We start from the raw sequence: 25853 nt of genomic DNA, 5'->3' as shown, positions 1-25853 counted from the left end.
TAGGAAGCGTAGAGGAAGTTCAGTTAGATGGGAGGAGTAAGCTCTCATGTTCTGCAGCACAACAACATGACCATCGTTTATAACATTTTGTTTTATTTTATGGAGAACTAGAGCACACACAGAATTATAAATGCTTATGGAGACAGAAACTCTCATTAACCTGATCTTATCATTGTACATTATACATGCATAAACTATCCTGTTACATGTCAAAATATCACACCATATTCTATGAAAATGTACAATTATTACATGCCAATTGAAAATAAAGTGTGCAAAGCTGGGTCAGCAGCTAAAAGTACTCAATGCTATTGCAGAAGACCCAGGTTAGGTTTCCAAACTCACATAGCTGCTCACAACCATCTGCAGCTCCAGTTCCAGGGCATCCAATGCCAGGTTCTGACCTCTACAGGCCTCTCCACTTATATAGAGCACATGGACAAATCCAGCACAGTGTGTGCACAACACACACACACACACACACACACACACACACCACAGAGAAATAAATTAATTGTGTGATTTTTTCTTCCAAACATTAAAAACAGGGTATGCTCATGCCAGTTGCTATGAAAACAAGCGTAAATGGACTGGCTGGTACATTTGCTTAGAAAATGTACATTATAAATTGTAGAATAAATTGATAGTGTTTCCATTTTTTTATAAATAAATGAAAATATTCTAAGCTAATCACTCAAAACCTTTTATATCTATTTTAAGTATAGATGTGAAGGAACCTATGATCACTGTTTCAGGCATGTTTAAAATGATTAGCAAAATCATCCGGGTGTTGGTGGCACACGCCTTTAATCCCAGCACTCAGGAGGCAGAGGCAAGCGGATCTCTGTAAGTTCAAGGCCAGCCTGGTCTACAGAGTGAGTTCCAGGACAACCTCCAAAACAATACAGAGAAACCCAGTCTCGAAAAACCAAAAAAGAAAAAAAAATGCTCAGCAAAATTAATTGTACCGGGCTTCTGCAATACAGTAGTATATATAGTACACTAGTTCCTTCTAGTCTCCTGAAACATTTAAAAACAAAAATACCACTTCTTTTTCCTGATAATTAAGAAATTTTAGAGGAAACGGACTCATATTTTGAGCTAGAGCACGTATATACCACAGCGTTTAAGATATAAATAAACATATAACGTCCATATTCTGTTAGAAGAGATTGAACATACGTATGCTGTAAAGACAATGGAGCTGTGGAAAGCTATGACACACTTTGTTAACATTGCATGTAATGCAGTAGGGCCTCCATAAAAATGGGAACTGCTTTAGCATGTTTGTTTTAGAATTTCATATGTAGTATTTATTCTCTTCAGTTCTATGGCTCTCTCTTGATACTTTAACATGCTGTCTGTAATTTTCCTAGAAGACATTTTATATCTTATGACATTTTCCAATTGAGGAAATTTGGTATTTAAGGTAGAATGTAGTCACTCCTTCTCATCCAAAAGCCTAGCTTACAGGGTTGTTAGAGAATGTGGTTTCTTCACATTACGTTTGACTCTAAAGCCTATTTATATAATGGATGTCAAATTTGTTTCTAAAACTCTCTTTGAGAATGAAAGTGACCTTTCATTCTGACTTATATGGAATTTTATGGTGCGGAGAAATTACCTTGTGATTATTTTTTGCATGATTAAAAATTTGCAAAGTTCTTATGGCTCCAAAGAGCCTACCTGTAATAAACAGCTCTTGCCTTCTAAACCACAAAACGGGTCTGAATTGCTTGAGCATTAGAGCTAATTGCAAGCCTACTTCAAAGGAAGAACTGAAAAGAGAGAGGGGGAGAAAAAAAACCTCACAGAATCAGGGGCATGGCAGAGGAATTCACCACTCAGGGCTCTGAGCTGTGGCTTGGAGAAGCCAGGCAAAGTTATGGCCTCAGAACTGCTGTTTGCCATTAAGTTGATGGGGAGCGTCTATCCCACAATCTTTCCCTGCTGTGGACACAGAGTCTTTGTTCACATTCAGATTTCTCAAACTGCTGCTGGGGTCAGGCTGAGGTCAGACACCACAGTGATGTATAGAAGAACATGTCTGGGAATTTCTCTCACACTTGAAACACATACCAGAAAATGAAGAAGAGGTACTTACAAAAATCTGTCTGATGAGACCCAGATTATACTGTAGCCTGCTTTTTAGTGCCTTCATAATCTTTTTTCTTTTCCTGACACACAATGTTTTATTAATGGGAGTTGCGATAGCCCTTACAATTTTGTGTCCCCTGGAGATAAGGCTGCTCGGTAGCACTCTGACACTTCATTTTCTAGCCCTGGGGGGAAGGTCCAGTAAATCTACTCAAAGAAGTCTTACGTCCTTCTTCAGGATGAGTTGAAAAGTAATTGTCATGAGCCTGGCACTAGATACCATGTCACGTGTGCATGTGGACTTGGCAGGGACACAGCCTAATCTAGTCATGATCTCAGCCTCCCTGTTCTTGAAGCCCTCTGAGGCTCTGTACCCACAGCCTAGTTGGCTGCTGGGAAGAGAGACAGATGCAGGGGTGGGGGAGGGTGGGGGAGGGTGATCACTGATTATCATCAATAGGGGAAAACAATATAGTGCTACCAAACACTGAGGGTTTGTCTTCTTCAAGTAAAATTTCCATGCATCTCTGCTCAAAGGGGCACCTTCCCAGACACTTAGATTGCTTTCCACAGTGCAAAACTGGAATAAATGCATTCATATTACCATATCTTGGAGAACTCTCAATTGAACCCAACTCTTATTTGGAATGTATTAAATGTCCTGTTTTTCCTTCTTGCTTACACAGTTGCAGAGCATGGCTGGAAACTGAACCACTAAATAGATTTTTTTTTTTGGTGCTCAGCTGCTACATATGACAGTGGATATTTCATTCTGCTGCCAGAATGTTATTAATAAAACATGGGGTGTGGAGAGGGCCACGATTTCCCCTTTCAATCACTATAGCATTTGCAATGAAAATTTTATTCAGTGTGTAATTTTCAGTGAATGCTTGACACTTGACATGTCCGTAGCAGCATTTTGTATGGTTATTGAAGGGTTAATTGTATCATGTTCTCTGCATAAAAGCTCTGCTTATCAAAAGCAAATAGAAGAGTGTATGCAAATGTGTTCTGATGACCTTTTGCCTTTCCAGGGTTAATTTATATGGTCATTAAAGATTTTATGAAATTGTGCGACCTGGTGCTTCAAATCCCATTTTACCTTCTTCCCCTAATTTATGTAATTCCTACCTGAACTGGGGAATATGGCCTTTATTTTTTGTGCTGCAATGAAAACAGCATGCCATGCTGTGGGGAGTTGTGAGCCTGGTTATCTGGCATTACTCAGATTGCTAAAAATTCATTAAAATGTGACATCAGCACACTGAGAGACAAATGATGGCCGGATGAAAGAGAACAGCGGGCCTTTCACGGATTAGTGCTGCACAACCCCAGCATAGAGGCTAACTGCGTAAACAGATTAATCCACCAGCAGTGGCATAGCCGAGATTTACAGAATAATTAAGTAGGTTTGAGTTACTAGGAGGATTTCCATGTAATCTAGCTGGTGTGATCCTGTGAATGAGGTGTGGGGTGGTGCAGTTGGCTTACAAGTACCTCGTTATGTCAGCCCTGTGTAGCTTTCCTCTACAGACAAATCCCCAGTGGAACTGAAGTTTGGGTATCTCATCTAAGGAAATCCTAAGGAAGTCATCCAAGAGGTGGAGTCTGAGCTCAGGAAGACCACCTGTCTTTTATGGAAATCTGCTCCCATATTATCTCACTGAGAATTTTTTCTCTAAGTTCATGAGAAGGTCTACTATTGAAATTATAGTTGCCTTCTATCTGTTTCCCCCTCTTTTGCACATTAAACTATAGGAAAAATGGTTTGTTACCTTTTAGTAACATGAAAATGCTCTCCAAGTATTATGATGCTCTGCTTTTGAATGAAAATTTGCGTTAGGATGGTCTCAGTTTGTTCTAATGTAGACTTCTGCTTCAATGTATAATTTCTGTTTTTTTTAATAGGAAGATGTGTAGATAACTCATAGATAAAATTTAAAAACAAACTGGATGATAAAGGTCACCCAGTTGATATTAGTGGACATTTCCCTGCTTCTCTATTTTTCTCACTGATCTGCTTTCTTAACAGAAGAACAGAGTGAAGAGGCAGGAGGAGCCCTGAAGCCTACTTCAGTGACTGACGATGATGAGACTGAAACACAGAGAGACAATAATGAAGGCAAAAGCTCTAACAAAGACCCTGGTAAGCTGTTAGACTCTTTCCTTTTTCCTTTTCCTATACCCATCCATTCCCGAAGCCAAACTTCCCTTCACTGCATCCCCCAACGAAGCGCATTAAATGCTTTTATTCATTTTAAACTGTCTGAACATTCCCACTACTATTCATGGTGTGTGCATTTTGCATGTGATTTCTATCAGTAGCCTCCCATTGACCTATTTTTAATCATAACCATCTGACAGAATAGATGTGGATAAGTTGAAGAATATTACAGGATGACTAGTGAGATTATTTTTTAATCAAATCAGTTTGTGTGCTTGTAATTTTTTAAGCGCCTTTCATTAATCTTAGCTATACTTGTGATTCCTCTGATGGCATATTAATTTTTCATAAGCTCTGGATTAGATATCACTTGAATTTTATCATTCAATCATATGCACCCTCCCACACTATGTAACCCTAAAATGAATGCTCCTCTCTCTCTCCTCTTCTCTCTCTCTCTCTCTCTCTCTTTCTTTCTCTTTCTCTCCCTCCCCCCCAACTTATACTCAAGAATTTGCCCTTTTTAAGGGCATCTATTTGAGGCATTTCAAACAAAATCCAGTAGAAAAGTTTACAGATGATTCGGCCTAAGAAGGAGGAAATATCATTGAAAAGGGATTAGGTGCTGGGTAATTTTGATCTTCTAGAATAGACAAATCCCAGTAATGAAAGCTACTGTCTTTGAAAACAAACCTTCGTGTCATGACATTTACTTGTGCACAAACAAACCCTAGGCCAGCATCTGGTGTGGATACCTACGGCTTTTTCTGTGTTTGATTTGGCAAATATATGGCTTCATCCATGCTTTGTATGTATGAGATGGAAATCTTTGGTCCCAATGAATATTACATTGGCCACTTTTGCTGCACGCTATACCTAGTTTTATTATGTTGGACTCATTGAAGCAGAAGAAGTGCTGAAACGGGTTCAAGCCTATTAGTCTCAGGTAGTCATCTATCTTTTCCTTGAATTCCAGTGACAGCCGCATACAAAGAGCCGTGTGTTCAGTAGAAAGATACTGGAGCACAAAGAATTCATCAATTTTTTTGCATATGAGTTTGTTTAAATCCCATACATGCTTAAATTATCTTCGTCCCCAAACAATTTAATACTTATTTCTCACAGTTGTCCAGTGAGAGAAGCATCCTTACTGTTTGCTTCTAGGACATAGTGTCAAACATATTATTCTAATTTGATTTAAGCAAACGGGATCTCAGTTTAGTATCTTGCCTAAAGCAGAACCTCTGAAAAGATGCCATAGCAGCATAGGAGTAGGTGGGCTCCTGAGGAAAATGACATGGAATTTGCAGTACCTCATGTCAGCGATTGCCCCATGGAAATCTCATTCGAAAAAAGGACTGAAAACAGCAAGGTAGCCAGTTCATGCCATCTAAGACAGACTTCATTGAGATGAGTAGCTTGCCAGTTGGTGCATGGTAGAATTCTCTTCATTTGGTGTTTGATGAACTTGTACCAGAAGACTACAAGGCATTTTCCTTTTGTTCGTCAGAGGAACACATAACACAGAAAGATATCAGGGCAGGGTTCAGTGAGTGTTCATAGATGTAGAACCAGAAGCTTGATATCAAACATTTATTGTCTAGGATATTAGCAGGGAAGGATTGTAGGAGTACTTTTGAAAATGGATCCTATATTACTGTTGAGCATAACACCAGAGATGCAGGTCTCTCTCCACAATACAGTTTGCTGCTCTGCATAAGTAAGAGCTCAGTTGCTCCCTAATGGTACGGTGAGTTATTGTTCTTCTTTGAGTTCCTAATTGTGCCATATAGACAAGGATGGGCTATATGGAAAGACAGATCATTGCATAATGGCAGTTACTTAAAATAAATGTTATCCCTGTAAGAAAAAGAATCCCCAGGTACAAGCAGAGAGTTAAAAATGACCTCTAAGCAAGAGCCAACTAAAATCAAATGTTGAGATGCAGATAGCTAACTCTGAACCTTGTATTCTTGTTATTTAAAACTAACACGAACTTTAAACAAAGTTCTGTACTTTTTCTGAATTGAATCTTCCCAGGTTGAAAATTTATTCCATGCTTGTTGTTCTTTGTAACAGTGTTTCTACTGATTAGGTAACCACTTATTTATATTCTTTTGCTCTTTTACTGGCTATAATTGTCAAAGAATAAGAGCGAACTTACAAAGCAATTGCTGTGTTAGTCTGGTAGATGAGAAAATAGATTGACCCCACTTTAACCTCGAAATTTTAGGCAAGGAGGAATTAGCACTTGTCTGGAGCAGTGTGTTGGTAAGCTGCTGTGTGTTGTTGCTAACATTAATCTGAAGGACTAGAGCTTTCAAAGTGAGTCTTGGCAATATGCAAGTTATATTTGCTGAATATTCATTCATAATAGAAAAGCTTCCTAATGCCTCATTTATATTGTCATTTAAATCTAGTGCCACTTTAGATTAATTATAATCCAAATTATAGCTCAGTGCAGTATGAGAATTAATATAGAGTTTATCCAGATTAATACATTTGCATTGAGAATGTAATATGTCCCTGCCATGGCTAAGGGGACCACTTTTTAATAAGGGAGTAAACATGAAGAAAGATGGAAATTAACCTTCATTATTGCAATTAAAATTATCCTTCCATTCTAGTCTCATTAGGAAGAATACTGTATTGGTAATTACAACTTTGAATTACTTGAATTAAACAACATCTGTTACATCTGAGTTTTAAAGTATTCAAACTTTATCAAATATAGATATTTATAAATAATAACTCAGTATTTTGATTTATTGTTTTTCAAGGTTCACTGTAACATGTGTGTTATTGAATTTTCCTGACTTGTTATAAATATAAACCATTTTACAGTCTTCTGTATTTTAGGGATTGAAAATTAAGTAGGCGGCATCTGAATTGAAATGAATTATGTCATTTTTATATTAGCAATCTCTTGCAAGTTAAGTAATCCTGTAACTGACAGATAATCATTGGCTCATGGATTTGGCAGTACTTATTTGTAATTAGACTTCATTTTTTAGTTAAAATTCATTAAAATGACATTGTTCTTTGAGAATATTGTGGTGTCCTTAACGATATAAAATAAATTATGATCTCATTTCAATTTTTTTCTGCTCCAGGGTAACAAACATGGTTTATTTCAAATGAAGTTGCACATATAAACTATGAGTAATCACAAAACTTAATCAAAAGCTTTCCTAAAATTAATTGGCCTTATTTAATACAAGGCATTTTTTTCTAGCATAACACAGTTCAGATAAAAGATCTTGGATTTGACTTCCTATAATTTACCATGTGTGATTCAGTATTAAATTTGATGTAAATATAAACATAAAAGAATGTATGAAATATTACAAGTATCACCTACCTAGGTTACCTTGGAAGACCTGCCTCATACTCAAGAATCTGTTTATATTGTTACTGAAGCCTGAAATTCTTACCTACTATTATTTTCAAGTACCACAAAATTAATGAGTATTGATGAGCATAAAATTGAAAACAGTATATCACTTACATAGACAGTTAATTATGCCAAACATCTACACCAGAGACTAGCCTTAGGATAATGGTTTATACCTTCAAACCATACTGTTTTCCATCCTTTAAAGTATCCTTTATATATATTAATGGAATTGAATTCATGGCTGAATATTTGGTGGAATTAAAAGTATGTAGAAAGTTAATTTTACTTCTTATATCCCAAGAGTCTTGCCAACAACAGATTATGGGAATTATTTTTCAACTTGTATGTGACAGTTTTAGTTGTACAGGGAATTTAGTCAAGTTATTATTTGATCTTGTCCATTAAAGAATATAAGGGAATATGACATGGTATTACTCTCTGCAGAGAACAGTGTTACTCACTAATGGGAACTTTTAAAGAAAAGTCAATCAAGAACAGACAACTGATAGGCACTTGTTACTTAAAATGACAATCATTTCCTACAACTTGGTCTGACATGTTAAATAGCTGATTGCATTGGCAAGTATTATGTTCCAAATTGCTTTTCTTAAATGATTTAGCTTAAAAGTGAAAGCACAGAGTACATGCTTTATGTTTGGAGAAATAAAAGATAAATTTTGATTCCATAATTATAAGAAAGTATGCTATTTTGGGAAATATCTCAGGACATCAAATATTTGAATATTTTAAATCAATATAATGAGAGTTGTCTTTTTTCAAGTTTAAGTTCCTGCATCCACAAATGTTACTACTTTTCAAACAGGCAGAACACATTTGAAATCTCTAAGAGAGTGGAGTAGGTACAATTATATCACTTCAAACAGAATCAAGACAGCAGTATCCGCTATAGTATGGGAGAGACTGACCACTGTGTCACTACAAACACCAAAGAAATAAAATCACTGCCATCTTTTCAAATACATCCTATTTTACTCTCATACATTTAATTTTTTCCTGAATTTTAAATTTCTTAAGTATTTATATGGTCTAAAGCATTTATCTCTACCCAGGGTAGAAATAGAATGAGATTTTTTTTTGTTCTATCTTTTTTACTTTCTCATTTTGACTTGTTTCTATAACATCCTTGACCTCATTTTAAAATTAAAACTGGGTTATTTGTAATAAGGTGCAATTTGTTCATTTATATGAACTGTATGTGGATTGAAAAAAATCAAGATAAATCTTCATGTGCAGCATACAGGCAGATTGCCCTGGACTGTGTATCTATGCGGGGTCTGATAGCAATCAATGGTTTAGCTCCAGTGCATCTCAAGATGTATTTGCACTCAGTTGTCCAGTGGTAGTGTCCTCACCCTGGAAATAATTTAGTTGCAAATTGACTGGAAGATGGTGAAAATTGAAAGTTAAAATTAGAAATACTCATAATAAACAGCAGAAAAAAGGTCAGATGATGCCGTGCTATGATGAGATTGGAATGGCTGGTAAATGAGGTTTTGTGTTTGTCGTGAGATGTATGTGACATGCCTACCCGATATCGCTGCAATATCCAGCCTCGAAGAGGAGATTACCAGGCAAATTGATGCTGGGGAGAATTTTCTGTTAGATTGGAAAATTAGAATTGTGCCCCCTCCCCCTTGATGTGTGTGAGGTTCCTTCACATTAATACTGCTCAAGTAGGCAAAATTTTAATCATCATTAACACAAATATTTGAATTAACCTCATAAAACAGTTGTCTTCTTGATATTCCTGCTGTAATGTTATATGCAATAGCCACCTTCTAAAATGCCTGTCATCTATTCACATCACTAATATTAGAAGTGAATTAGATATTCAATTTTAAAATATTAAAAACTCTAAATCTCATCATGGCATAAACATATCATTGTTTTAGTTTCTGAATCAGAACTCATCAATCAGTTCTTCTCAGGATTTTGAAGTCTCAGGACTTGTGAATTTAGAAAAGAGATAGGTCATTGTACGTGAGAGAAAAATAACGATTTTCTAAGTCAGTATTTGTGAATGGGAGTAGATTTGCTTTAATGTGATAAAGGCATACTGAGACACCAGAGAACACATGTTATTGATGAAACTTTCAAGGCCATCTAGGGTTATCTAAACAGAAGACAGGAGTATGGTTTAAAATAGATGTGCAAAGTCCACTCAGTGGACAGAAGGAAAGCGCTTTTTGTGTTTTGAGATTAGCATCATCTAAAAGTGCTTGTCTGATTTTCGCTCTTGTTGGGTTCGGTAGATTGAGAGTCACACTGTCTTATTTACTCTGATTGCAACATTGCATTTATAAATTGAGTTGTTTTATCCTTTTTGGGAATTAGGAATAATCACCCCAGAGAAAGAGCTGAAAGTCAATGTGGCAGGTGGCACACAGCCACTCTTGCTGGCCAAAGAAGAAGACGCAGGGACAAAAAGGTCAAAACCTACAGAGGACAATAAATTTTGTCATGAACAGGTAAATATGTGGTTTTCTCTTTGGTGCATGAATTGATTTTTGTTGTTGTTTGTTCGTTTCTAGGTTCCTAGTCATTTTTGAACCTCCATGTCTGTATACTGTTGAAATGCACATAGATGTAGGCACTAGCATTACCTCTTGATGTTACGAATCACAGATTGAAGTCTTCAAGGTATATCAGCAAATAATGGCCATGCTTATTCAATTTTTTTCCAGTTCTATCAGTGTCCTTATTGCAACTACAATAGTAGGGACCAAAGTCGGATCCAGATGCATGTCCTGTCACAGCACTCTGTACAGCCAGTCATCTGCTGTCCTCTCTGCCAGGATGTCCTCAGCAACAAAATGCACCTCCAGCTCCATCTGACCCATTTGCACAGTGTGTCTCCAGACTGTGTGGAGAAACTGCTTATGACAGTAAGGAAGCCAAAGGCTGATGCAAAACTGATGGGACCTGTGTTGTTATCAATCTATGTCAGTCATTATGAGTTCATAGAAATTCATTTCTTCATTAGCTACTTGGAGATCTTTATTGACTCTATCATAGAAATCTCAGTGGAGACCCATTTGTGGTCTTTCTTGCTTGGAGAAAAAATATGATATAAAGTATAGCTTAATTAAGGATATTTTGTGGTTCTTTTTGTAACAGTGAAATGACTCTTGTGGGTACCCTTAGCTTAAAAGTTTCTTGCTTATTATTAGTCCTTCAAAGACATTTAGGTCATAGCATTAAAAAAAGAATATAGGACTGTAATAACATTGAAGTGGTAGATGTCTTTGTTTGGGTTAGGAAAATGTATGTGTGTATGTATAATCTAGTATATATATATATATATATATATATATATATATATATATACACTGATTTCCAGAGCACATTTAACACAGATCCCTTTGGTGTTCAAAGGTGCCTGTTCCTGATGTAATGATGCCAAACAGTATGCTACTGCCAACAGCTGCCCCTGAGAAATCAGATCGGGACCCATCTGCAGTCATGTCAGCAGAGGGTTCTGGAAAATATTCAGGTATGCATGCCTGTGATGATACTGCATAGAGAAAACTTTCAGAACTTGCCAGTGACAGTGCACAGAACTATCCTACCAAAGATAATCATCTATCTATCTATCAATCTATCTATGTATCTATCAATATGTACATGTGTTTAGAGCTGACTACTTGGAATTGGGATTTAACCACTAATCGTGGTGTTCATTCTTGAAAGGAAACTGAATCTCTTCTCTCAGCAGTCATTGTCTCTCTCCATCCAGGAGTAAGGAGATCCCCTTGTGAGACTCCCCCATCCACAAAGACATTTTTATTGACTCAAAGCTTTATTTTCTAAGACTTTTTTATTTTGCTATGACTATTTCTACCCATCCTTAGAGAAGCCTAGTGACAGATGGCCAAGAACATTCTAAGTACTCTAATTCAAGAACACCAAGTTCATGGCACTTGGTAAAGTGATTATTGCAGTACAATATGATTACCTTTGCTCTGCGTTCCTCTCTGCCTTTAAATTCCAACAGGTCATGAGTACTTCCTGTTTATCTTATGGACACTCAGTGGAGTGTTTGTGGTAACCCCATAGTAGTTCTACACAGACTCAGCTAAGTAGACATCATTACTGGCTCCCACTTACACTTACTGACCTTCAAGTGGTCCATGCTTCACATGTCAATCCCAGTTCCCTCTCCCTCTCTTCCCCCCAACCCCCCAACCCCCGATCCCATCCCTGTTCTATTCTCCAGGGAGGGTGAGGCCCTTCATAGGGGATCTTCAAAGTCTGTCATGTCATCTGGTTACTGTAAGATGTATTTTTCTTTCTCTTAACAGGTGAAAGCCCAGTGGATGACAAAAGTATAGTAGGTCTTGAGGATTCAAAGGCAGGTGTGGAAATAAAGAGTGAGGAGCAGAAACCAGCAAAGGAGCCCTTGGAGGCATCAGAATGGAATAAAAACAACAGTAAGGATGTGAAAATCTCAGACACCCTGCAAGATCAACTGAGTGAACAACAAAAAAGGCAGCCCTTATCAGTGTCTGACCGCCATGTTTATAAGTATCGTTGTAATCACTGTAGCTTGGCTTTTAAAACTATGCAGAAGCTTCAGATACATTCCCAGTATCATGCAATTCGGGCCGCTACAATGTGTAACCTCTGCCAGCGGAGTTTCCGTACATTCCAGGCTTTAAAAAAACACTTGGAAGCAGGCCACCCGGAACTGAGCGAAGCTGAACTTCAACAGCTATATGCCTCCTTGCCAATGAATGGTGAACTCTGGGCAGAGAGTGAAACGATGCCCCAGGATGACCATGGCCTAGATCAGGAAATGGAGAGAGAGTATGAGGTGGACCACGAAGGGAAGGCAAGTCCTGTAGGAAGTGACAGTAGCTCTATTCCAGATGACCTGGGCTCTGAACCAAAGCGGACCTTACCTTTTAGAAAAGGACCCAATTTTACAATGGAAAAATTCCTTGATCCATCCCGTCCTTATAAATGTACAGTGTGTAAAGAGTCATTCACCCAAAAGAACATTCTTTTGGTTCATTATAATTCAGTGTCTCATTTGCATAAGTTGAAAAAGGTTCTGCAAGAAGCCTCCAGTCCTGTGCCCCAGGAAACCAACAGCAGCACAGATAACAAGCCCTACAAGTGCAGCATCTGCAGTGTTGCCTACAGCCAAAGCTCGACCTTGGAGATCCACATGAGGTCTGTGCTCCACCAGACAAAGGCCAGGGCTGCAAAGCTGGAGCCAAGTGGGCACCTAACGGGTGGGCACAGCATCACAGCCAATGTGACTAGCCCTGGTCAAGGGATGTTAGAATCCATGAGCTTAACTTCAGTCAACAGCAAAGATACCCACTTAGATGCCAAAGAATTAAGCAAAAAGCAAACCCCCGAATTAATCTCTGCGCAGCCTCCCCATCATCCACCACCGCGGTCACCAGCACAAATCCAGATGCAACTTCAGCACGAGTTGCAGCAACAGGCTGCGTTCTTCCAGCCCCAGTTTCTCAATCCAGCTTTTTTGCCTCATTTTCCAATGACCCCAGAGGCGCTGCTCCAGTTTCAGCAACCCCAGTTTCTCTTTCCTTTCTATATACCTGGGGCAGAGTTTAGCTTGGGCCCAGATCTGGGCTTGCCCAGCTCTGCGGCATTTGGGATGCCAGGTATGACGGGAATGGCTGGTTCCTTGCTTGAAGATCTGAAGCAACAGATTCAAACACAACATCATGTTGGCCAAACTCAGCTTCAACTTCTGCAACAACAAGCACAGCAATACCAAGCTGCGCAGCCGCAGCTGCAGCCGCAAAATCAGCAGCCGCCCCCGCCACCGCAGCAGCCACCGCAACAGCAAACAAGCAAACTGTTGAAACAAGAGCAAGGTAGCCTAGTAAGTACAGACTGCCAGCTCCTGAAGGACATGCCACCTTACAAGGAGGCAGAAGAGGTGACTGAAAAGCAAGAAAAACCAAAGCAAGAATTTACAAGCGATAGCGAAGGATTCAAAGACAGCAAAGACACAAAGAAGCAAAAGTCCTTAGAAGCCTGTATTCCTCCACCCCGAATAGCCTCAGGGGCCAGAGGAAATGCCGCCAAAGCTTTACTGGAGAACTTCGGTTTTGAGTTGGTCATTCAGTATAATGAGAACAGGCAGAAGGTCCAGAGGAAGGGCAAAATCGGGGGAAGGCGAAAACTCTGACAAGCTGGAATGCGGAACGTGTGGTAAATTGTTCTCGAATGTTCTTATTTTAAAGAGTCACCAAGAACACGTGCATGGGCAATTTTTCCCATACGGAGCATTAGAGAAATTTGCTCGCCAATACAGGGAGGCCTATGACAAGCTTTATCCGATTTCTCCTTCCTCCCCAGAAACGCCACCACCTCCGCCTCCGCCTCCTCCTCTGCCCCCTGCACCCCCACAGCCTTCTGCTCTGGGGCCAGTGAAAATCCCAAACACGGTCTCTGCTCCTCTGCAAGCTCCACCACCTACTCCTCCACCACCTCCACCTCCTCCTCCTCCACCGCCTCCTCCACCTCCTCCCCCCGACTGCACCCCCACAGGTTCAACTGCCTGTTTCTCTTGATCTCCCCCTCTTTCCCTCCATTATGATGCAGCCGGTCCAGCACCCGGCTCTTCCCCCTCAGCTCGCCCTGCAGCTGCCACAGATGGACACCCTCTCTGCAGATCTCACTCAGCTTTGCCAGCAGCAGTTGGGGCTAGACCCCAGCTTCTTAAGGCACTCCCAATTCAAACGGCCGCGGACCCGGATTACAGACGATCAACTGAAAATCCTGAGAGCTTATTTCGACATCAATAATTCTCCAAGTGAAGAACAAATCCAAGAAATGGCAGAGAAATCTGGCCTCTCTCAAAAAGTCATCAAACACTGGTTTCGAAATACACTCTTTAAGGAGCGACAGAGAAACAAGGATTCTCCATACAACTTCAGTAACCCTCCTATAACTGTTTTAGAAGACATCAGAATTGAGCCACAACCCACATCTTTAGAACATTACAAATCAGATGCCTCATTCAGCAAACGGTCATCCAGAACAAGGTTTACGGACTATCAGCTTAGGGTTCTGCAAGACTTTTTTGACACAAATGCTTACCCAAAAGATGATGAAATAGAACAGCTTTCTACTGTTCTCAACCTTCCCACTCGGGTTATTGTTGTATGGTTCCAGAATGCTCGTCAGAAAGCACGGAAGAGCTATGAGAACCAAGCAGAAGCTAAAGATAATGAAAAAAGAGAACTCACCAATGAACGCTATATTAGAACAAGCAACATGCAGTACCAGTGTAAAAAGTGCAATGTGGTCTTTCCCAGGATCTTCGACTTGATCACACATCAGAAAAAACAGTGTTATAAGGATGAAGACGATGATGCCCAAGATGAAAGCCAAACTGAAGACTCGATGGATGCCACTGACCAAGTGGTCTATAAGCATTGCACAGCATCTGGCCAAACAGATACAGCCAAAACCACTGCAGTCCCAACAGTCAGTTCTGGCTCTGGGACTAGCACACCTCTGATTCCATCTCCCAAACCAGAACCTGAGAAGAACTCTCCAAAGCCTGAATATCCCGCAGAAAAGACAAAGCAGAGTGACCCCTCTCCTCCTCAAGTCACCAAGTCAGCTCCCCCATCAGTAGTGACTTCTTCAGAGCCGCAGCAGCAGGTATCTATAGCGCAACCCCCACCACAGCCACCCAAACAAACCCAGCTGATTGGAAGACCCCCCTCTGCCTCTCAAACTCCAATTCCTTCCAGTCCACTGCAAATTTCCATGACTTCTCTTCAAAACAGTCTACCTCCACAATTACTCCAGTACCCGTGTGATCAGTGTACCATTGCCTTCCCGACCCTGGAACTTTGGAAGGAACACCAACACATGCACTTCCTAGCTGCTCAAAACCAATTCCTTCACTCTCCCTTCTTGGAAAGACCCATGGACATGCCCTACATGATATTTGATCCCAACAATCCGCTGATGACCGGACAGCTACTGGGGAGCTCTCTCACGCAAATGCCACCACAGACCAGTACTTCCCACACCTCGACCCCCGCTAGTGTTGCTGCTTCCCTTAAAAGGAAACTGGACGATAAAGAAGATAATAATTGCAGCGAGAAGGAGGGCGGGAATAGCGGGGAAGATCAGCACCGCGATAAACGCCTGAGAACCACCATCACTCCGGAGCAGCTCGAAATACTGTACGAAAAGTACTTGCTGGATTCCAACCCTACCCGAAAAATGCTTGATCACATTGCACGAGAAGTGGGGCTGAAGAAGAGAGTGGTGCAAGTCTGGTTCCAGAACACGCGTGCGCGGGAGAGAAAGGGGCAGTTCCGAGCTGTGGGTCCTGCCCAGTCCCATAAGCGGTGCCCCTTCTGCAGAGCTCTGTTTAAAGCAAAGTCAGCCTTGGAAAGCCACATCCGCTCTCGCCACTGGAATGAAGGGAAGCAGGCAGGCTACAGCTTGCCACCGAGCCCCTTAATATCCACAGAGGATGGGGGAGAGAGCCCACAGAAATACATTTATTTTGATTATCCATCTTTGCCATTAACTAAAATTGATCTCTCTAGTGAGAATGAATTGGCCTCCACAGTGTCAACGCCTGTTAGTAAAACAGCAGAGCTGTCTCCGAAGAATCTCTTAAGTCCTTCTTCTTTCAAAGCCGAATGTCCCGAGGATGTCGAGAATTTAAATGCCCCTTCAGCTGAGACTGGGTATGATCAGAGTAAAACTGACTTTGATGAGACATCGTCCATTAATACGGCCATTAGTGATGCCACCACAGGAGATGAGGGGGCAGCAGAAATGGAAAACACAGGAGGATCTGGGGAGGTGAAACCAGCTTTGTCTCCTAAAGAAACCAAAACTCTCGACTCTTTGCCCAAACCAGCAACCACACCCACCACTGAGGTCTGTGATGACAAATTTCTCTTTTCTCTCACAAGTCCATCAATCCATTTCAATGACAAAGATGGTGACCATGACCAAAGCTTTTACATCACCGATGACCCCGATGACAATGCTGACCGCAGCGAAACATCTAGCATAGCTGACCCCAGCTCACCAAATCCATTTGGGTCTAGCAACCCCTTTAAATCCAAAAGCAGTGACCGACCAGGTCACAAGCGCTTCAGAACCCAAATGAGCAACCTTCAACTCAAGGTCCTCAAGGCTTGCTTCAGTGACTATCGGACTCCAACCATGCAGGAATGTGAAATGCTGGGTAGCGAGATTGGTCTTCCCAAACGCGTGGTGCAGGTGTGGTTTCAGAATGCCAGGGCAAAGGAAAAGAAGTTTAAAATTAACATAGGAAAGCCGTTCATGATCAATCAAGGCGGAACGGAGGGCACCAAGCCAGAGTGTACCCTCTGCTGTGTGAAGTACTCTGCCCGCTTGTCCATCAGAGATCATATTTTCTCCAAACAACACATTTCCAAAGTGAGGGAGACCGTGGGCAGTCAGCTTGACCGGGAGAAAGATTACCTAGCTCCCACCACCGTCCGCCAGCTAATGGCCCAGCAAGAACTAGACCGTATAAAGAAAGCTTCGGATGTGCTGGGCCTAACGGTACAGCAGCCAGGCATCACAGACAGCTGTTCACTCCATGGGATCAGCTTGCCAGCAGCCTATCCCGGACTCCCCGGCCTTCCTCCAGTCATTCTTCCTGGAATGAATGGTCCTTCCTCCTTGCCCGGATTCCCACAAAATTCAAACAGTAAGTCTCGTATAAGAGAGTCAGTCGAGCTAATTAGGTGGCAATAGGCTGTCAATCACATGTAAGCAAGAAAGAAGGTACTCGTTTCAGAACTGAAATTTAAGGTATTCAATATATAAACATAAAATAACATATATAAATATATACACACGAAACACACACACACACACACACACACACACACACACACACACACAATTAGCCAGAGTTGATAGCCAGAAAGTAGGTAAACCAGAACAAAACCCAGGAAATTTCAGTACTATGTCTCATAGTGTTTGTTTTGCTTACTAAGAAGGCGAGCCATTAAAATATATACTGGTATTTTAATTTATTTTCTTTCCAGGGGGCATGCTTTATTTTTTGGCTTTTTCTTTGTCTTGTTTGTTTTCCTGCCCCCTTAGATTCAAAATTAAGGTTCTTGAGTCACAGAAATCTACTCCTATTGCACCTCCCAAGTAACAAAGCTTATATTGAAATTTCAATGACTAAAAACTTGACTTATGTGATCACTTGCAGGTTAACATGTTATGAAATTTGATGCTTGTTGTCACCATTGCTGCTGTTATATCAGTGAACTAGAAACTTAAGAAATCCATATTGCCCAATACCTTTCTCTCCCTCAGCTAAGCTTTACAAAAATCAAGGTGTAATGAAATGGTAGCTTCAAATACTGAATTCAGTTTTGTGTTCACAATAATGGAATTTATGCAGATTTTTGAATATAGCATACCAGGAAGTCAGATAACTAATATTCAATACCAGTTATACTTCATCACCTAAAATATAAAGGCATAAGTCTTTTGTAATTAGGTTTAATTTTAACTTTGTCGTTTTTTTCAAATAGATTAAAAAACATTCTTTAGATCCATCACTTGTCAATTATATGTACTTGCAAAGTTTAAAAAAAAGTCAGGAATACCTATTCTCATTTTTACAAGTTAGAGTTTCATTTAAAATTTAAAGTCTTCCAATACCATTCTTCTCTAACAAAAACCCAAATTGTCATTGTGATCTTAAGCTGTCTTTATTCTAACTTCTTACTGTAACATCCAATGTCCTTTCCACCATTGCTGCCTGATTAGTTGTCCCTTCAAAATACCTGTTGGCTTTAGGTAGAATTATTATAGTATCAGAGAAGCATCTTCAATATACCTTAGCTTCCCTTAGCTTCCCACCACCCCCTCTTTTCCCAAAGTTATTCCCTGCCTAATAATCTGGATATGCTTGGAACCTTAAATATTAGAGCTATAATGACACATTTTGGTTACATTGTAGTCCTACGTTATGTGGCATGGTGATTTTTAATTGACACATAAATGTGTCTGATGTAGAAATCCATGATTGAGCAGTTACACAAAATAGAGTTAAAAAAAACTAACTGCTTTGGTCGAAACAATTGAAAGAGCTACCTATTTCATATGTCAGTTTGACTTATAGTGATTGTGTCATGGGCCTTTTTTCTTATTAGCATTTTTGTTTCTCTCTACTGGATCAGAGGTCTTTGCTGGTACATAGGAACTTTCTGCCAAATGTCTGATACTGAACCCAGAGTGTCCATATGGAAGGAAGAAAGAGATATTTATGAAACCAAACTATTTTTTGCCATATTAAAATTTGCCATATTAAAATTCATATCCTGTCCTAAAAAATATACCCTATTTATAAATATCAGGATTTTTAGGAAAATGTTGGGGGCAGGTTCTTTATGGCTAAAAATATAGTTAAACCCTCCAGGTACCCAGGAACTCAACACTTCATCTCTTGCTTTATTAAATTGTGGACAAAAACCTACCAGGGAGTGCTGTGAAGTGTCAGCTTACACAAATGATGCTGCCTACTAGAACCTGCAATTTCTCTTGAATTAGTCCTTTGTTTGTGAAGCATTTTAAAAATTAGCATCAGAGAGTAATCAACAGGGCTCCATCTGATAGCCTGAGTTCCCACACTTCCAGCCTACATCTTTTGTAGGTTAATTTACCTTGTGAGGAATGCAGAGTATTTTAAAACAGCCCATGGAGCAAAGCTGTCGATTTACCCACCTGCCCATTATCTTTCTGCTGTACTATTTCTCCTCGAGTTCATAGCTCTGTTTAATGGTGAAATATGGATATCCCAACAAATATTAACAAGTGAAAATTCCTTCCAAGTAAAATGTGTCTGTGTTTCTTTTCCTGTAATCATTTTTATTGGCACATTGCTTTCATGTGGTGCTGGGTTTCATAAAGTCAATTTATTCAAGTATATTGTGTACATCGAACATACTCACCCTTCCCACAGAACCTCTTTCTTTCCCTTTCTTTTCAGTAGTCTCATACCTTTCCTTAGTATTCCATCTGCTTTCATGTTACACACACACACACACACACACACACACACACACACAGCTCAGCATATGTATGTGGGCATGTGGCTTTACATGAAACCTAGCATATACTAAAGAAAAAAACATATTTGTCTTTCTGAGTCTGGCTTATTTTGCTTAATACGATGACCTCAGTTGCTTTCATTTCCCAGGAAAAGCCTTAATTTCATTCTTCTTATGACTGAACAAAACTCAATGTGTGTGTGTATGTGTGTGTACGAATCTATGTGTGTGTGTGTGTGTGTGTGTGTATTACATTTTCTCCATTTGTTTATCTTTCAAATCAAAGCTACATTGAAATGCATCTCACCTCCACCAGTATGACAATCCTAAACAATATTAAAATCATTGACAAGAATAACAAGAGAAGAACACCTTTATACAGACATGGATAAGAAGGTAACCTGTCTACACTGCTGGTAGGAATGTAAATGAGTGCAGACAATATGGAATTCAGTGTGGAGGACTATCAGAAAAATAAAAATAGATTCACTCTGTGACCTACCTTTACCAATACTAGATAAATCCCCAACAGACACAATAGTCTAGGTCTGGAGTCAGCCTAGGAGCTCATCAACAGACCAATGGTTACGTCTTTATTTATAATAAACTTTACAAACTTATGGGCTCTTGTTACACTTCGTTAACTGTGTGGTTATACTATAGAAATATGGCACTTTTCTCTTGGACCCATCCTAGCAAGATTTATTTATGGAAAACTAAATTTGTTTTAAAATATCACATCCTTTTGCAGAGGGGTTTGAAGCTTTTGATCAGAAATAGTAAAACATAGTCTACTGAATATGAGCCATTTGATAAGTGAATGACTATGTCCCAAGGCTGCACCTTCATATTTGGTTACCTGCAAATACATGCTGAGTTCTATTGATCAATGTCTATATTTTCAAATTTAGACATTCATTTTTTTTTAATTTTTGTAGAGGGCTACTACAAAGATAAACACAGAGTTACCTTTCCTTTCTTTGTGGTCTTTCTAACTGTGGTGGATATCCTTACATGGGCAGTACCTACCGCGTGTGCCGAGTGCTGTGCCGGTAAAAGAATTGTTCTACATTTTAAAAAAATGAATTATTGTCAGTGTAAATTTTTTTCACATTTTTATAATGTGTTACTGTTGTGATGAAATTCAGAGTGAGAAAATGACAGTAGAATATTACAAGCTTAGTTATATAATATCCTGAAAAATATTAAAAACTTTAAACTTGCATTTTATTTTTTAGGCAGTTGGTTTCACTTTACCCAAAATGCTGGAAAAACTACTTGACTTTCTGTTTTTAAGTTACTTATAATTTTTAAGCAATGCCTGATTAAATATTATGTTATTGTTTAGAACACTAGCCCAGTTTCCTTAACTGGACTTTCTTTAGTATCGTATTTTTGTAGCACTGAAGATAGGACCTAGGGTCTCAGGCATTGTGGCAAGCCCTCCAGCCTTGGGTCACACTTTCAGCTTCTCTAATGGAAACTCAGAGCACACCTTTGCATTCTTCACATACTTTGTTCTAAATATACTCGCATATTTGGTGTGTCTGAGTAAGAGTAACACCAGGATAATTTTGACAAAATTATCTTTTGCCACATCTCTTTAATTATTTTTAGTTTCATCTCAAAAATGAAATTTCCCTCTAAGTAGTAAGACTGAATTTAAGTTCATTGTGAGGCAGGTTTTCTGTTGTTGCTTTGTTTTTGTTTTCTTATTCGTTTCCAGTGAGGGTTTCCTTGGCTCTCCTGGAACTCTGTAGACCAGGCTGTCCTTGAACTCCCAGAAACTTGAATGCTGGGATTAAAGGTGTGCACCACCACCTCCCAGTGAGGCAGGCATTTTCTTTTGGAAGAATAGTTAACAAGAAATAATAGACAATGTTCCAGGAAACCCAAAAGAAAATGATACTAGAATAAGATTATTTGGAGTGAACTTTTTAAATCTCTCAAATGAAATTTCTAAAAATTACAGTAGGAGATACACAATAACGAAGAATATATTGTTAGCACAAGAACTATAAAAATCCTTGAATTCGGGACATACCAAATTCTATCTCCAGTTGGTTTTATTTTTGAGCTACCACAGCTTATGCTGTATCTTGATTGTTATTCAATTTTCCTTCTTTTTCTGTTGTTCTTGGCATGTGGCTACTGATCTTTTGGCTATAATTTTTTACAGACATAGCACTCACTGGGAAATTTGCCACTTTTAAATTGTGTCTGCTTTTTCTAAAATTTTGACTGAATGGACTGATTGAGCCAGCTTATTTATTAAGATATTAAATTCCTAAAACACACTGCTATCTCTGACTGTGTCCAGTAAGAATCCTCCAGCAGCTTTTTAAGATATCCTTTTATTTCATTGTGACCTATAGATTGTACCATGGGGATCCCATCTAATGGGAAAACTGGGGTTGACAATTATTGATCCATCTATGGTCACAACTACAAGTGCTGTTATTCATGTCTCTTAGATCCCTAATATGGTTCTTGTGTTCTCATGTGAGAGAAGCAGTCAATCTAGTTATTTCTTCAGATTTAAGATGGGGACTTTCTAAGTGGAAGGAAGTGTAGTTGCTGTACATGAGCACGTATCCTTATACTTGACCTCAAGCTAAGAATGGCGGGTGAATGAGAAACTAAGCTGGCCCCTGCTGTGTTATCACTGTAGCAACGCGAAGCCTGCTCTCTACCCTAAATCATGTCACCATCCGAATCACTCAAGCTTGAAATTTTGCACTTAGATGTTAACATATTATGGACTGTTGCAGGGATGAACAGCAGAGAATACCAGGAAACCAGGACAATAGAAGAAAAATGAAGGTCAACAATGACCCAAAGCTGGGCATGTAGTTCAATGGTACAGTTCATGCCTGCCATGTTTATGGCCTTGGGTTTGATTCCCTGTACCATAAGACAAACATAATTTAGTATAAAATAGAACCCTTTCAGCAATGATAACTCCTTTGCTCTGTCATTGTAAAAAGTAATCAATAAATAAGAAATTCAGAAGAACAAGAAGATACCAGATACAATGTAGTAATTCAGGGGAGAAGGACTTCACCTCCAGCAGCAATTTGGTTTCTTTCCTTAGTGCTGCCCTAGAAAGTTGGATTAAGGAACAATGAATGAGAAAGTTCCCCACTCAATCCCATCTCCCCCCTACAAAGCTTAATCCATTTTCATTGTAAACTCATTTTGAATGAGTAAGACAGTCTTCAGTAGAATCTGGGCACTTGATAGCATGTGATGACAGTTAATTTCAAAATATTTTAAAGATAAGAATTGAATTGGGTTGACCAGAAGATAAGCCTTAAATGGCAGCTGTAAAATCCAGTCTCTACGGACTATAGATGTGAAGTATTTCATATCTTATTCATAAAACTGCAATGTTCATCATGTATTCTCCATAGCCATCAAGGATATTATAAGGCTTCTTTTTTGTTTGTTTGTTTTTGTTTTCCAAGACAGGGGTTCTCTGTGTAGCTTTGGAGCCTGTCCTGGAATTTGTTCTGTAGACGAGGCTGGCCTCAACTCATAGAGATCCGCCTGTCTCTGCCTCCGTAGTGCTGGAATTAAAGGCATGTGCCACCACTGCCTGGCAGGAGGCTGCTTTTTAACATGATGGAAGTTCCTTAGAGACGATCATGGTTATGACTTCAGAAACTGTTCACAAGCAGGTTCGATAAGGGATGGGTATGGGAAGGTAAAAATGAGAAGCCTCCAGGAGTAAATGAGACTAAAACAGTATGATTGTGAGAAGAATCAAGGAGAGAGTGATACTCATCAATCACGCTAGGATACACACACACACACACACACACACACACACACACACACACACACACACACACCCCAAAATCACAGATCCCCTGTGTCTTCATATGATATGCTATGGTACTTGTATTCAGCTATGTAATCCCCATCCTTATACTTTAAATTATCCCAGTGTTACCTATAGTCAATAATCCAATGTAAATACTTTACAAATACTTTTGATATTGTGTTGTTTATGGGGAAATGACAGGACATAGAAATCTACACAGGTTATTGTAGATGCAGTTAAAAAATATGCTTGATCCATGTTTGGTTGAATCCCTGGTATTAGAGCCCACGCATGTGACTGAATGGGAAACCTATAAAAACATTCTTGGCTGGCTAAGTACCAGCAAAGAAACTAGTTTACTTTTCGCTGATGAGCAGAAATGAGAAGTTTCTTGTGCCCCTTTGTCTATCTTACTTCTTAACAGCTACATATTGCATTTGGACTGGAGGCAAGACTATGCCCCCTAGTAACAAGATAATTCTAAATCTTAGGACCATTGCCTGTGCAGTTATGCATTGTTAACTGCATTTTCTTCACAATGGATTGCTTCTGTCAGATCATGGAGCCTCCAGCACAATCCTTGTCCTCCCTCCTTGGCGAACTTCCTTAGTTCAAGTACAAAGTACCAAATCTCCCTTGAAGATACTGACGATTCCTTCCACAGTCATCCTCATTTGCTTTTAAAAACACTTTCGGTAAAATCACAGGTTTTCAACCTTAAGCTCCCCTCCAGTTCCCCAGAAGGCTGTCTATCTGGTAAGAAAGGCTTTGTCGTATGTAGTTACCAGCTGTTATGTTTCACCGAAACCCAAGAGTCCCAGTGAAGTCCACTGCACATTCATCCTCCATGCCTACACACTGCCTACTCAACACCAGTTTCCCCCTCTGAAAAGTGTGACAAGCAGTTTCCCACATTACAAGTAAGCATGGACGACTCATGTTTAGGGGAGTGGTAAAGCTGAATCTTTTATTGGGGGTTCAGTTAATTCAGATTTTGGGGAGGTAAAGAGTAACTTAGCTTACACCCTTAAAAATGAAACTGTGGTTTAGTGTGCTCAGCTCTGGACAGATCCAGATGTGTCTTCACCACTGTTTGATTTCATTGGAGACTTAATAGTCTCTTACTGCTGTTATTACCCTCTTCAGTCTATGTGAGCAGATTCTATGTAGACAGAGGCTTTTCATGTTATTTGGTAGTTAATTAGTTTAGTGAACATGATAACTGTAGGGTCTTTCAAGTGAAGGATGGAGTGAGTCTCCCATCACATAGTTATAGCAAAAAAAAATTGGTTAAAAAGAGTCGCAGAACAGCCAGCTTGTAATGTGCCTCCTTTAGTAGTAGATATTGATGTTTACCATGATGTCTTTGTGTTACATGTTTCATTATATGGGATTCTCTTATATTCTGAATGAAATGGTGGTAAAGTGGGCAGTCCATCTTCTATGGAGTCAATGGTAGGAGTTAAAATTAATGAGAAGAATACCATAATCACAGGTGAGCCCTAAACTAGCTGGTGACCATGGGTTTCCATGCTTGTGCAGTGCATCCTCCTGATGTTCCGGTTCTGTTTAGGTGTTAAGCATGCAGGCTTTTGGTGTTGTTCATGAACTGACCTTGGGAATCTCTCTGTTGTTTTCAGCCTTAACTCCTCCCGGCGCAGGCATGCTTGGGTTTCCTAGTTCAGCTACTTCGTCTCCTGCCCTGTCTCTCAGCAGTGCCCCCACCAAATCTTTGCTGCAGACTCCACCACCACCGCCACCGCCACCACCTCCTCCTCCTCCTCCTCCTTCATCCTCTCTGTCAGGACAGCAGACCGAGCCACAGAACAAAGAAGCTGAGAAAAAACAAACTAAGCCAAACAAGGTCAAAAAAATCAAAGAGGAGGAATCGGAGGCCATTAAACCCGAGAAACATCCTAAAAAAGAGGAAAAAATCTCATCTGCTCTTTCAGTGTTGGGCAAAGTGGTAGGGGAAACACACATGGACCCTACTCAGTTGCAGGCTTTGCAGAATGCCATTGCTGGTGACCCAGCATCCTTTATAGGAGGACAGTTCTTGCCATACTTTATCCCTGGGTTTGCTTCCTATTTTACACCTCAGCTCCCTGGAACAGTGCAGGGAGGCTACTTGCCACCCGTGTGTGGCATGGAGAGTCTCTTTCCTTATGGTCCGGCAGTGCCTCAGACACTGGCGGGCCTGTCCCCAGGGGCGCTGCTACAGCAGTACCAACAGTATCAGCAGAGCCTGCAGGACTCTCTGCAGAAACAGCAAAAGCAACA

General features: G+C 39.9%; 1 protein-coding gene across 1 annotated transcript in view; it reads left to right on the top strand.

Annotated features, from left to right (window-relative positions):
- Positions 1-25853, top strand: part of Zfhx4 (zinc finger homeobox 4) — a 187081-nt gene that overhangs the window by 157671 nt on the left and 3557 nt on the right. The window contains 8 exon segments of the mRNA XM_005066775.4: positions 4130-4243; positions 10014-10147; positions 10364-10564; positions 11055-11172; positions 11981-13821; positions 13823-14187; positions 14189-17382; positions 25214-25853. The exon segment at positions 25214-25853 is cut by the window's right edge and continues 3557 nt beyond it. Of these exon segments, the coding sequence (XP_005066832.2) occupies positions 4130-4243; positions 10014-10147; positions 10364-10564; positions 11055-11172; positions 11981-13821; positions 13823-14187; positions 14189-17382; positions 25214-25853 (6607 nt within the window).

Source organism: Mesocricetus auratus, unplaced genomic scaffold (assembly GCF_017639785.1).
Source record: "Mesocricetus auratus isolate SY011 unplaced genomic scaffold, BCM_Maur_2.0 Super-Scaffold_6730, whole genome shotgun sequence".
NCBI lineage: Eukaryota > Metazoa > Chordata > Mammalia > Rodentia > Cricetidae > Mesocricetus > Mesocricetus auratus.
The sequence above is the reverse complement of the archived record's forward strand: the minus strand, read 5'-3'. Positions and strand labels throughout refer to the sequence as shown.